Source organism: Notothenia coriiceps, unplaced genomic scaffold, assembly GCF_000735185.1.
Source record: "Notothenia coriiceps isolate Sejong01 unplaced genomic scaffold, NC01 NC01_scaffold00000339, whole genome shotgun sequence".
In the NCBI taxonomy this organism is placed as follows: Eukaryota; Metazoa; Chordata; class Actinopteri; order Perciformes; family Nototheniidae; genus Notothenia; species Notothenia coriiceps.
Genome location: NW_011333040.1, coordinates 19979119 through 19993538, shown reverse-complemented (window position 1 = coordinate 19993538; position 14420 = coordinate 19979119). Strand labels below are relative to the sequence as shown.

The 14420-nt window shown below is 41.7% G+C and overlaps 1 protein-coding gene across 1 annotated transcript; it reads left to right on the top strand.

The window, feature by feature from the left end:
* The first annotated feature begins 2077 nt into the window (after nt 1–2077).
* LOC104952118 (b(0,+)-type amino acid transporter 1-like) lies at nt 2078–7713 on the top strand. The gene is made up of 3 exons (XM_010778876.1): nt 2078–2816; nt 6422–7009; nt 7660–7713. The coding sequence occupies exons 1-3, from the start codon at nt 2118–2120 to the stop codon at nt 7711–7713; spliced, it is 1341 nt and encodes a 446-aa protein (XP_010777178.1). The 5' UTR covers nt 2078–2117.
* Nucleotides 7714–14420: the final 6707 nt, after the last annotated feature.

The following is a 14420-nucleotide window of genomic DNA, read 5'->3' as shown; positions in this document are numbered from 1 at the left end:
GATGGTCGAGAGTTCTGTGTCGTAGGATTTATGTGTGTGTCTGATTGTTCTGTGTCCCACATACCCCCTCCGTCTAATCTGTGTCCACTCCCAAACTCCTCATTGTGTCCGTGGTCACACTCTGTTTAGCCTATTAGGTTGTCCTCCCTTGGTGTCTCTGCTGGCCTTTGTTGTCTTGTTCTACTCCCCCACTTTGACATATATTAATTACGGTAAATTCATTTATCGTCACTTGCCGCCACGACAGCAATGGTCACTAGCATTAATAAGTTTAAGACGGGCAACAAAAACGGTTGTACATAAACATTTCGGGAAATTCTATGACACAGATCGTTCCCGAGATCGACTCTACTGTTATCGCCGACAACGACTATCAAAATGGCAGAGTACAACTTACAAAACTGACAGACAATATAAATTTATCGAGAAAATGACCTGAAAAATCACATGTCCAAAATGATAATACGCCACGACACAAATACATAAAACATTGCAGCAGAAATAGAATTTCCGACTGATTCCGAGTTTTCGTGGAGTGGAGGTAGTAATACTTCACGACAACTCCGTCAAATCAGTTTGGAAGTAGTGGAGGAGGACGGGGACTCGAGAGACCTGGGGGACGTCAAACGGATGTCTCGTTTGTCCAGGCTGTCTGCTGCAGTATCGGGAGTGGGTAGGTGTTGACCGGGAGAGTGTGGACCTGGCGTACTCCTCTGTGTACACCTCTACGACAGTAACTGAATGTCAAGTCGGAAGTTATCGGTAACACCGGGAGGTTCGACCAGTAGTTCGAGTTCTCTGGAGCCGAGTTGTGCGCGTGGAGGACACTAGACCTCAGCGACTTAGAAGGACTGCACGTATGGGGTCCGAAGAAGCGAGGAGTCCCGACTCCTCCAAGTTGTCTACCTGAGGTCCTATGGAGACTTGAGATGGTATCCATCTTTGGTCCATCTCTCGTAGGACTGGAAGATGTCCAAGTGGTATCTCTCCTAGCAGACTGACCGACGTAGTGCCGCGGACCATGCCGTCGACGTGGCCGGGAGTTAGCATTCCGGAAACTGTCCTCCCACCATTCTTATGACGGTCTTGTAGTGGTCCTGTCTCACGGTAGGACTAACTCCTGGAAATGAGGGTCGCCGAGTCCCTTCTCTTAGGAGAGGCCTAATAGTTTCTGGGGTAGTGGGGTCCGGTGTTCTGACAAGTCAGACCGACGGCCAGACCGTCCCGCAATGGCTTCGTAGGGCCTGAGATCCTGGTGGCTGCAGGCTGGGCTCACGTGAAACAGCAGCAGCAGGATTGAGGCTGTGTGTAATGTTTTAATAAATGCCCACACCGGGTTATATTTTTGGACGTTCTGCCTCTGCCTCCTTGCTTGGTCGGGCCGCTCAACGGTCAGTCTCACAATCACAGTGGGAGATGTGTACCAAAAGGAAAGTAACAAAGGAAGCGTGGGAAAATGTCTGGGAAGGGTTTAAGACAGAGGAGAGAGCTGTAGGATAAGGGCTGTATTCTCAATTTTTGGCTCTCTTTGCCAGATGAAGCCCAAAATAAACTGCCTACTTGCAGCTTTTAATACTGGAGTGTTGCCGTTATTAAGAATAAGAATTTTAGGAGTTTTAAGCCAGAATAATTTAAAGTAGTAATACTTATGCTAATGCGAACTATTTTTTAAAAACGTTTTTTCAAATGTTTTCATTAAACTGTGAGCAGGTCAGTGAAGTATGTTATGTCTTCGGGAGTGATTTTTGTGGATGTTAAACACAAGCTTAAAGGATAAGCAATGCCAGCCGGTAGACCAAGGGAACGAGTGTGAGAATCTGGTAAATAACTGGTCAGTTTTATAGACTTTATGAGCCCAGCTTACTCAGTTGTTCTGTTTATCTGACCTCCTGAAAAAAGGAATACTGTCAACAAATGAATCTGACGAACCCAGGGCCATTACAGTGCGTTTCTACCCTTTAAAAAAAAAAGATAAGAGACAAAGCAAAACGGAAACCTTACATAGCCAACCACGTAATTATTAACTGCCTGAGTTGCTGCAATAGTGACTTTGGCCACATAATTATAGTCGTTCCTCCATTGGTGGCGGTCCCGGACAATAGGTCACATCTGGAATTATGGATGACAAGACAGAGAAGCTCAACCTGAAGCGGGAAGTTGGGCTGGTGGGAGCCGTGTCCCTCATCGGTGGGACGATGATTGGATCTGGGATCTTCATGTCCCCACAGACGGTGCTCTCCACCATAGGCAGCCCTGGAGCCAGTTTGGTTGTGTGGGCATGCTGTGGCTTACTGGTTATAATGGCGTCTTTCTGCTACGCTGAGCTGGGCACTGTTATCAGAGAATCCGGGGGGGAGTACATCTACATCCTGAAAACCTCAGGCCCGGTCGTCGCCTTCATGCTAATCTTCAGCTCTGTGTTGTTTGTGAGACCTGCTGGTGTCGCCGGCATCTCACTGAGTTTTGCTCAATACGTCTTGGCTCCTTTCTACGCAGACTGCCCCCCTCCGTTGCTGCTGGTGAAGGGCATGGCTGCAGTTTCAATATTAGTGCTTGCCACCGTGAACTGCCTTAATGTTCGCTTTGCAATGAAAATCCAAGTTTTTTTTATGGTGGCCAAGCTTCTGGCGCTGGTGGTCATCATAATAGGAGGGTTGGTGATGCTCATAAGAGGACACACTGAAAACTTTGAAAACTCCTTTGAGAACACACATTTGGGCCTCAATCCAATTGGGATTGCTTTCTACCAGGGACTGTGGTCCTATGATGGCTGGAACAACCTGAATTATGTAACTGAAGAGTTAAAACGTCCAGAGGTAAGTAAGTTAATGGTTATATGGGGTTTTTGTGGAAGCGGTTAAACATTGAAGGATTAGAAGAAGATAAGGAACAATGTGCAATCTATTTAATTCATACACTGGCCGTCTCCCCAAACATCACCTTAAAGCAATAAAGTAATAAATGTTTTCTCAAGTGGTGAAATCAAGTGAGAGGGTGTGTTGTAAAGTATGTTTATCACACTTTTTTATTAAAGCCATGACAACACCCATTGTAGAATATACAGCCCTGGAAAGAGTGGCTATCAAATGTTGAGGTCACAAGTTTTACTTTTTGAGGGTTTGGCTTTGACATGAACACTGCTGTTTAAAATAATAATAAAATACTGATATTTCGCCAAATTCCAAATAAAACATGTTTCATTTTAGAGCATTTATAGGCAGAAACTCAGACTTTGAAAATGAAAAGCAAACAAAGTTTATGTATGGATTTTTATATACATGTAACACATTAGAACAGTGGTTCTCAAACTTTTTCTGTCAGGCCCCCCCCCCTTTGGAAAAAAAAATAAGTCGGGCTCCCCCAACACAAATAGTCACGTAATGGGCCAAGTTAACATTTATTAAAATACATCAATATGAACGTGTGCATTCCTTTGCTAGAACAGTGGTAATAAAACAATGCTCCATAAGTCTGTGTGGTCAAAAAATAAATACATAATACAATTGTGCAATCCCTTTGCAAGAACAATAACTTATAAAATCTGTGTAAAAAAATGAAAAGAAAGAAAATGCTGATATTTGGCAAGAAAGTGTGTCTTATCACAGTATTAGTGGCTGCAATGAGCCTGTGTGGCACTGCACATTTCTTCAAAACGGGGTTGCAGGCTCAGTGGTGGCGCCAGAGATTTCTTTTGGGGGTGCTGTGCTGTGGGATAGCTTGACGTTTCTTAGAGGGTGCTCAATCATTTAGGGTTTCCCATTAAGGTACCGGTCGCTACAGTGGAATTTTCTACAGCAACACTCCTCACGCAAATACACAGTGTGACAGTTACAATGAAGGCTCGATAATCAGCTCATGGCATATTATACAGTAGGTGTAAGCAGGGGTAAAGTGCTATTTTTATAAATGGGGAGTGGACCTAACATCGGGGGGTCCGGGGGCAAGCTCCCCCGAGAAGATTTTTTTTTAAATATTGAAGTTAAATGCATCAATCTGGTGCACTTTGAGATCAAAATGAAGAGATCTATGGATACATCTCTCAACACCCATTTGAAACAGAACTGTAAACAGATTTACTTTTTCTTTATGGATATTTTACAAATCACCCTTTTAACTTTATTCTTGTTTTACTGTCATATAGTATTTCATACCTGTTTTTAATGTATTATCTTATTTTTTTATAACTATAATGATCATATAAACGTGTGCCTCGGAAATAATTGTTTACATTAATGGTGACCAAAACGTTTGAGACCCTGCCACTAGCTCGCTAGCACCAGAAGCTAACAACAACGATCTCCGGTACCGGTGCACTCTCTCTCTCTCTCTCTCGCTTGCGCACGCACACAAAATGGCTTGTTCCCCACACACACCCAGATCCGAGCTTGAATGAAACACAGAGACCCAGACGTACTTGTACTTTACGGTATCATATTATTTTCGAATCAATAATTTTTCAAATTATGATTTTTTTTCTTCTTTTTTTTTCAAAACTATTTTTCCTCCTGGTCTCTCGCGCCCCACCTGTCATGCCTCTGCGCATACAATAATATTTGGTGGAATTTCATGAATCTTGGCAATCTTGGAGCCTTTGTTCGTCCCACAGTGGGGAAATTCACGGCGCTTTCACATTGCTGTTGGGTGACTGTATTGCGCTCATGGCCAGGGTGGACTGGTGTTCTGGGAATTTTTCTGCTGGTCTGGTCTGTTTGTCTGACCGGCCTTCACTACACCGGGCTGGCCCAATCTCATCTTTATTCCCCCTCAGGCATTAAGGTCTTGGCAAATGTAGGTGCTGTAAAGTCACCGGCAGAAGTGAGTTACTATGGCCAGGTAATCGTTTGGTAATGTCAGCCGATGTGAATTTCGACAAAAAGGCCTAATATGGTATTTTTGAATATAACAGCCTATCAAAGAAAATAAAGTAAATGATTGTGTGTTAAAGCAGCTGCCTTTGGTTTGATGGCATATGACCATCTATCTTTCCATTGATCCCAATCCAGATGCTTTCAAGTTTAGCAAAAAAAATTAGAAAACGCAGTGAGCAGAGCTCAAAGTGATTAAGAAGCTGCCACATTGGAACTCATATGAAATAAACAGCTGATTATAGGGTGTGTGCTTCTAACACAGACACAAAACAACTGGTGGTTTCTATGCATGAAATAGTGAGAAAACATGCCTCTGGTTAATCATTATTTAACTTATTTTCTCCATAAAAGCTGTTTTGTTGAAATCAAAACAGGTGAAAAGTGAATTCACTGTAGAATACAGAAGTTACTGTTGATTCCGTGGCTGAAAACGTAATTAGATTTATGGACCGGGAGACATATTTATTTAGATTTTTTTTTAAACAAGATTTAATAATTAGCTGTAATGTTTATTTCTCTGCTTAGGTAAATCAAGGGGGATTTATCTCTGGAGCCTTGTCATCTCACCACGGACAATCAAGAATATTTATAGTGCTAATTGTTCATTTCACTGTATTATTGTTTAACTATTACTGTTTAATATTACTGCTAAAACAATCACAAATTGCGTTTATTCACAAATGTTGTGCAAGGATAAAATCAATCAGTAGTCTGGCTTTAATGCAAATGACAGGCTCGGCAGTTCATTGAAGCTGATCAGCAGGGGAGTGACTCTCTTGGTTTCACACCTGATGGCCCATCGGAAAGTGCCACAGGTCTCCCACCTATGGAGAACATAGTGTATTTGAGTTTGCTTGACGGGTGTTTTTTTCAGCTTCATTGTTATTCTCTTTATGTTAAAATTACTGCCAAAAAAGTTTGGCCTCTCTAATTTCTGTCCCATTCCCGGAGTGGGCTTCTCTTCTCATGGCCCAAGCAGGTCATTAGCATTACAATGTGTCCTTGATCATACTCAAGCAATATATTGTAAAGGTAAAAGTATGAGCATCAAACATTAGGTAGTGTAAACATTTTAATTATGGAGACAGTCCATTTTCAAAATAATGAAAGGCTACATATTATTGAATTACAATTCAGATTATAAAATAAGATATACTTTATTTGCTCCAAAACATTTTTTGCACTTTATTACAAATTAAAAAGCGTAGAAAATAAACAATGATATAACTGGCATGTGTGCAATATTATAAATAAATAAAATTGTAAAAGTAATGTGGGATAAATAATATGTGATTATTTATGTGTATCTGTGAAGGAAGGGCCATCTCATCGTAAAACCCTGCAATCGAACAAATGGGCATGTCTACACTAGAATCAACGCCTTCTCAGGAAACAGGGCAAGGGTTAGGGAATGCCTTTGAGGAGACAGTAGCAGTCCAACAATGGAGAGTGACACAAAGAGGATCAATCTGAAGAGGGAAGTGGGCCTTATAGGATGTATATCATTCATTGCTGGCACCGTTATAGGATCTGGGATTTTCATCTCCCCCCAGTTTGTGCTGGCTGCTATCGGCAGCCCCGGGGCAAGTTTTATCATATGGACCCTCTGTGGTTTCATATCCATGCTAGCAGGACTTTGCTATGCTGAACTGGGAACAGTCATACCAGAGTCTGGAGGAGAGTTTATCTACATCCTGCGGACAGCCGGAAAAGTGGTGGCCTTTATGTTTTCCTTCAGCTTCATCGTGGTCATGAGGCCTGCCAGTGCCACAGGAGTTGCTCTGAGCTTTGCTGAATATGTTATTGCCCCCTTCTACAGCGGCTGCACCCCTCCAATATTGGCAGTAAAGTGCATAGCTGCAGCAGCCATCATGGGTCTGACTGCCGTTAATTGTCTGAGCGTACGCTTGGCTGTCTGGATCCAGGTGGTTTCCATGGTATTCAAACTGGTTGCATTGGCCGTGATCATATTGGGAGGCATTGTGATGCTTTTCCAGGGACACACTGAGAACTTTGAAGAGCCCCTTGAGAACACAAATGCTGATATCAGCTCCATTGGCATTGCTTTCTATCAGGGCTTGTGGTCCTTTGGCGGGTGGAACACTTTGAATTACCTAACTGAGGAACTGAAGAATCCAGAAGTAAGAGTTTTACTGTTTGCACAATTAACTTTCATTTTCAATATTTTCTTAATTTACCATACAGTTTACTTATAATGTATAAAGATCTTGATGTTATCATGTGTGAAAAATCAAAAGTCCAGAGATGGTATACTTGCATTTAACAATACGTGCAATTAGCAATCTATTCTGAGAGATCTTCACTAACAGCGCAGTAAAGTACTGCAATAATTTCATTGTGAGGCCATAAAAAGGGAAGAATAACTTCATATAGTCATTTACAAGCTTGATTAAAGAATAAAAGGAGTTATAGGCCCTAACATTGTCTCTGAGGGCAAAGCATTTCTAGGGGAGGGGCTAGATTAAAAGCAATTATAGCTCTCTATACATTAGCATCCTGGGCTGGTTCTGTCTGGGTCACCAGGGGACCAGCCCTTTGTTATACCGTGGCACATTAGGGGGGTGGGGGAGCTGAAACAAAGCTAAGAAAGGCTCTGCACCCATCCCTGTGGTGAACACAAATCAAAACTCTTATCATGCAATGGCAGCTTAAAGGCATCCGGGGGTAGTGGACAATGTCGTTGGAGCACAGTAAACTCTCTATTGACATGTCCTGGAATTTCATTAGTAATGGTTTGGAAACTCAATTCCTGGTATCATGACATTCTCAGAATTCCATGTGGATGCCAAACTATCAAATGCTGGATCACTCTTACTGGTTCTGACAGTTTTTTACATGGAAATAATTTTTTAGTACATACGAGGAGCTGATAGTGCCTGAACTCAGGTGTCTCTTTGTATTGCACATTATGTGGTTTTCATGGCTTTATCAAGTAATTTATTTCAGTGTATAAATTAGCACCCCCAAGTGGCAGGGCACGGTACTTGAAGAAGGCAGGTTGGGAGTTAGTTGGCTTTGAACAATTACATTCAATATTTTAGGGTTGTCTTGCTCACTAGTGTGGCTAAAGCTCCTTACACACCAAGCTGATTTTCAGCGTCGATAGATGTCGGGCCGTCGATGAGCGTCGTGTCACCCTACTCAGATTGGTGTGTACTGCACCGTTGTGTCTTTTCGGCCGTGCCGACACCTTCCGCCGCCGATTCGACATGTTGAATCGGGAGGCCGTCGACCAAATAGATCACTCTTTGTATTCGTCATTCAAAAGAGGCAACAACTGGAAGACAGACTGCGTGATATAAACAAATAGCGTGTGCGTTGGTCTTCGGTTTCTTCATTCCAGATTGCTATGATGAAAAATAAACTCTTGCGTCCAGCTGAGATGAATAAGAATAGCNTTCTTTAAAAAAACATGAAAATCCTCTTTGAAGAACCAGCACCTTACCGTGGTAGAGAGGTTTGTGTGCCCTGATGAACCTGGGGGCTGTGTTGTCTGGAACCTTCCAGACAACACAGCCCCCAGGTTCATCAGGGCACACAAACCTCTCTACCACGGTAAGGTGCTGGTTCTTCAAAGAGGATTTTCATGTTTTTTTAAAGAAAATTAACTTGTCCACATTGCTTGCCGAAAGAGCAGATCTGCTGGCACTAACAATGTCTCCTGCTGTGGAGAACACCCTCTCGCTAGGGACAGAGGTAGCAGATACAGCCAGGTAGCACTTTGCTAACATGGAAACATAAGGATATTTGACGTTTGTAATAGCTTTGGCTCGGTCTGAACTTTTTGCGAGTGGTGGAGGCTTAAATGCTAGCGGGAGTTGGGTTTGCACTTCAGTCATTTTTCTTTTGGTACCGGTGATATTCACGTTCGGGTGATGCCTTTTCAAATGAGTGTGCAAGTTTGATGTATTGCCAGCCGTGTAACCAATTGTAGTTGAACAATGCCGACAAACAGCTTTGGTTCGGTCCACCTGTCTTTGTCCGTCATCCTTGTACGTAACTGCGAAACCAAAATGTTCCCAAACCNACAGGAGTTGCTAGTAGGTGGGTTCGAAACCCGAGCCCGCCAAAGTTTTCAGGCAATGTCTTCCCCTCTATCTCTCAATGTAACACCCTCTCAGGAATAAAGGCACTCTGGCCCAAACATTTTTTTTTTAAATAAAATCTTTTTTTAATTAAACTTTAATGTTTTATTTTTTAACATTATACTCAAAGGGCCAGTAAATATCACCCGGGGGCCGGATTTTGCCCGCGGGCCGCCAATTGAATAGCCCTGGCCTACATGCTCTGAAAGTAATCAGAATACAGTTACAGTTACGTGTCTTAAAAACGTATTCAGATTNTAATTTGCTCACATTGGGTTCATCGTGTCATAGAGCGAGCAAGTCATTTCTGACTACATTTGAACGCATCCCTGCTCTCATAGTATGCCTCTCGTCCAATGAAATGACTTGCTCGCTCTATGACACGATGAACCCAATGTGAGCAAATTACTCTGAATGCTGCGACGCAGCACCTGAGATTACTTCCAAAAAGTTGTTCACTTTCTCAATTTCTTACGTTTAACGTTATATTCGTTCGGTACACCCCTATTAGAAATGTATTTAAAATACCAGTCCTTAACAAAATCTGGATCTTGTATGTTTCTAAGGCATTTAAGCAAAGCATCATATAACAAAATAGATGGAATCATAAAAAACATGCCTATAAGTGCGAGTCCAGTCCTTTGAAATATGGGACGATTTTTCTTCACCATTACAAAAGAGTTTCTGATTTGTTTTAAACACAATCTTGCCTTCTTTATATCATATGCATTGTATTTGCACAACAGTAGTCAACATCGGACAGAAATTGGACTTTCAATGTGACAATACATCTTTTCCTTTTTTGGTCTGACGATAAAACAAAAAATACGTACAGGCTCCTCTTTTGACTAGGACAACAGCAAAGCAGTGCCTTTGGGCGCCCAGTGAAGGTATGACTATCTTGTGACAAGATGCCGATTGCAAATTCTCAATCTTTGAATTTAGCAAATACAATGCAAAGCACTGTCGCAGGACATGCTCTCCAAAATGTGAGACGAGGTGCACTTTGCCTCAGTGTGCACTGAGGCAAAGTCCAATTCAACAATGTAAATGAACTTGGAATGATGTTTAAATAAAATATGAAAAGTTTTATGAGGCAGGACATTTCAGTTGATAGACTTACATGCATCTTCTGGGTAGGGTTATCCAAATTGGAAAAGGTTTTCACTTCCCACTAAAAGTTTTATGTGGCTATGTAACAGCATATTAAACTTAAACTGAGAACTATAATCATCATGATGTAATTGCTTTTTACCTTTTTTATTGGAACTACGTTCTACGGAAGAAATAGTCTACTTGAAAAGTGTTTGTATGCTAGTGACGTTTGCCCTTACTACTGAAGTGGACAACCTAAGTTTCACAAGAAAAAAATGTTTCTGTATGACTGAACACTACTCGACGTACGCGTACAATTATTATTGTGCGTGCGATTTAAGCAAATTTACTCAAACCTTAACCGCAAAAAAAATGTCCTAATTGACTTAGGTACTCAATTTCTTGCTTCTAAAGTGTTGACCAATCTCTAGCTTTAATGTTGGCATGATAGTGACAATAACACAGAAATAGTGTTAACAGTAACATGATGCTCTCAAAGTTAGGCAGAGGTCACAGCCTTCAGGCCGTCACAGAGCATCAGAGGTCATGACCTGAAGAACATACGGCTCTTCCCCCAATAGCATTCAGCAAGGCATTCTTTGGCAGGCCGTTTAAACTGAGGCTGGTAGAGAAATGACATCAAGGCCTGTCCTGTTACAGACCCCTGGGGGGACATGCTGGGAACACATGGCCTCCACGTGGGCTTTCCTACTCCTCATACTCCAGTAATCCTGAGGCTGTTTCCTTCAGGCTACAAATTCAATACAAATATTTGTATTAGGTCGTGCTGATCTCAAGGTTTGTCAATCGTTCCGTCTCAGCAGGCTGTTATTTTGCTTCATTCTTCTCAACAATTGTGATATTCTTCCAATTCCCAGCAAGGTTGCACCACTGTCAATTTCTCAGAACAAACTGGCATGGGGTAAGAGAAATAGCCTTCGTCTTAAAAAAAGAAACTTCGCTCTGCAGCACACTACCTCCATCATTGAAAAGAAGAGAGTGGAGATGAGGAGTCTCAAAAAAGTAACGGTTGCTTGGTAACACCTGGCACTAATAGCAGATACACAGGTTTACCACAGATACAAATAAAAAAAGACTTTGTGGTACGACGTACAAAGATCGACTACAGTTTACGGCCTTAATGTGTCTCTTCTTCATGCAAAACATGCAAACCTCGATATTAAAGAAATCAGACACATGACTGACTTAGAACCTTCTGCGCACAGGTTTCTCAACATGTATTGGTGCTAAGGGGATGTCGGGCTGAACCACGCCCCTTAGCTGTGATATAATGAGCATATACCACGGCCTGTCGTGAGCTATTGCTTAAATATAGCATCAGTCAATCAGAAAAAAAACTGAAGAAAAAAACTCAAATAAAAAATGTAGAAATAAATTCAACATTCAACAGAAGTCTTCTAACGTCAAAGCTTTTTGACTTTGGCCCGGCTTCTTTAGAGTTGGTGTTTTATTTGGACACCTTCAGAAAGGAGGTGATTGACTTTCAGGGGGCCGACTAAAAATACACTGCCGAGATGGAGGCCATTGAGTGAAGGAGATGATCTGAGGAAGGAGAGCAGCTGGAGAATCAGCAGGGGGGCTGCAGGATGATTGGCTGGCCCCGTCCTTCAACAGGTTGCCACCCGATGACACTCTCCCTAACAACTCCTCCACACCTGCCCGGGGGAGGCCGGTGACGCAGAAGTGTGTCCCCTAAGTTTCTTATGTAACTCCACATGAAAGACGCTCATTATGGAATGAATTAGAACAGACCCACTGTGAGAAAACACTGAATTAGACTGCGGCTGGCTCCAGGGAGATATCCTCATCCCTAAGATGGAAGGGTGAGGCATGGAGGTGTGGAGGAGGGTTAATGCTTCATTATGCTTAATAAGTGCTTTTGGGATCATCAAATGGCCCTGTGGGCCAATTAAACGCCTCCTAATCCCCCATTCCACCAAAGAAATAAAAGGGTAGATAAGAAATAATTGTATTCAAGCAGGTATTTGTGTTGAGGAAGTTTAACACTAGAACCGCCAACGGGTACATTTTACCCGCAGCTGTTTTTTTATTGTATGTAACTTTTTTTCCATAACATATTAAAGTCTCCCAGTCCGTGACTTTTCCTGAAAGTGTGTTATATAGCACCCTCTGTTGTTAAAAATGGTCAAATAAATTGCCATTTATACCCATATCCGCCAGCGGATAATATTTACCTCATAGAAAATACAGCGTAAACATGACGTGTTGCTATAGCAACGCCTTTTGTCTACTGCGGTTCCTTATAGATAGAGAGATAGATAGAGAGAGATAGATAGATATATTGATAGATAGAGAAAGAGAGAGATAGATATATACCGTAGTTATAGATAGTGTAACATCTTGGAGAATATAAGATCTTGGATGACTGAGCTCACGTTGAGGATGTAATGCATGTGTGCAGGTTACGTGCCAGTTGAATAAAGATGGACACTCGGAATGAGAGAAGTAGTCCGCGTCGTCTGTTTATGTAGACAATTATATGTCCATAGAACAGAACATTACAGATGGATCGATAGATAGAGAGAGATTGAGAGAATTGTACCGAAACAAAACACAAGTCTAACACCATGCGTTTAAATCAGCACTTGTAGCGATATTTTTCATATGAAAAGCTGAGAGTCCACAGATTCTATTGGTATAAATGTCATCCCTGTGCGATCAAAACTCACTGTTCTGTATGATAAATAAAATAACATTGTACCTTGCAAATCAATAGCGGGTACATTTTACCCGTTGGCGGTTTTAGGTATACAGCGACCTCTGGCGGTTCTAGTGTTAAAAAAAAGTAAACTAATAGGATAATGTTTAGTTTAATATTACTAAAATGACTACTAGAAAATACGACTTTGGTTCCACGTTCTGGTTTCTATAGGTAGAATTGAGAAATCAGGTTTGTTGGAATTCAGGTCACAAATATTCTGTGTAAGGAGCAAAGGAGCCAAAATGCAAATTTTTTAATTGAGCTTCTTTATTTTCAAAAAGATTAGCTTGTAAAACCTTTATTTCCTAGACGTCATCTCTCTACTCGAGTCTGATCTGTCAGGTTGCTGAATCCGGTAAGTGTCAGAGAAAGGAAGATCTTTGCCTGGATTTCTTTGCCTGGGTTTGAACAGAAAAAATAAAGTTTTTACATTTTTTTACATGAGTTTTTAATCGAGATTATTTCAGTTCATACGCTACAGAAATGTGGCTTTCTAGGCAGCCATCAATCCTCCTAAGAAAATCAATTCTCCGTTGTTCTACCTTTATCCCTTTACGCGACTACGCTCGATTAACCGGGTCAATCAATAAGTGATGAAAAGCTTTGCCTGAAGAGGTATACAAAGCAACCCTCTTTCACAGATGAACTTAGCCTTCAAAATCTTTCTTTCTTCATGGCCAAACTTCAATCTTGTCTGTTACTCGATATTTTCCCCACACAGACGTGAGTTATGTGAGCTAATTGTTGGCAGACAGTAAATCAATAGAGGGTTGGATTAGGTTGTATTGGTCACATTTAGCAAAAAGATAACTCAGAAATCCTACGCGCGCGTACGCACACATAAACACAGCTGCTTGGGTTGAGATAGGGAACGCCGGGGGATCACATTAATTAAAATGGATAAGAACTGCCAGGCTTTTAGTGCATGCACAGATTTAAAACAACAGATTTCTTTGCCTAGAGCCTTATAGCCGCAACCCCTCTGTCTCTGTGTTCCCGTCGCTGCAAAAGGTTACACGTGAAATGATTGTTTCAGCAATTTGGAAATTAACTTTTGTAACTTGTTATAGCATTCGCAAGAGTCCCATGAAATTAAAACTCTCCTAGTAGGATGTGGCCGGGCTCTCGGAGGCATGTAGGAATTTGTTGCGAGGCCAGGTTTGGATGTTAGGGTCATCAGATTCCCAAAAATCAATATTTCTTTCACACCAAAACATTGTGACAAGCCGACGTATGTCAGTTTCATATATATCAAAGGTTGTGTTTCTCTATTTATCACTGTTACCGCAAGGTACATCAGGTGAGGGTTAAGCGTCAAGATATCCCTTTGTGGCCTCTCTCTCAATAACACAACAAAAGGATTACACTGTTAAAACACTGAAGTAAAGCTGGTCCTCTACACCATTGGGAATCACGCCGAGCGACTCATCAGTTTGACACCTTACAATATCTATGATTGCATGTCAGCAATGGGTCATCATGTTCCCTGATCGTCAGCCATTAAGGTTTACCAAAAGGAAGATTGTCAACACTTCGTGTTTCAAACTATCACCGGATTACTGATCAAACCGCTCTTGGGTTTGTAACAGAACACTACCCTTCTCGCCT

Excerpts from the sequence above, each read along its gene's own strand:
- LOC104952118 (XM_010778876.1), top strand. The coding sequence starts at position 2,118 with ATGGATGACAAGACAGAGAAGCTCAACCTGAAGCGGGAAGTTGGGCTG. Across the intron at positions 2,817-6,421 it reads AAGAGTTAAAACGTCCAGAG|TTTGTGCTGGCTGCTATCGG; the intron begins GTAAGTAAGTTA and ends ATCTCCCCCCAG. Across the intron at positions 7,010-7,659 it reads AGGAACTGAAGAATCCAGAA|AATTCCATGTGGATGCCAAA; the intron begins GTAAGAGTTTTA and ends TGACATTCTCAG.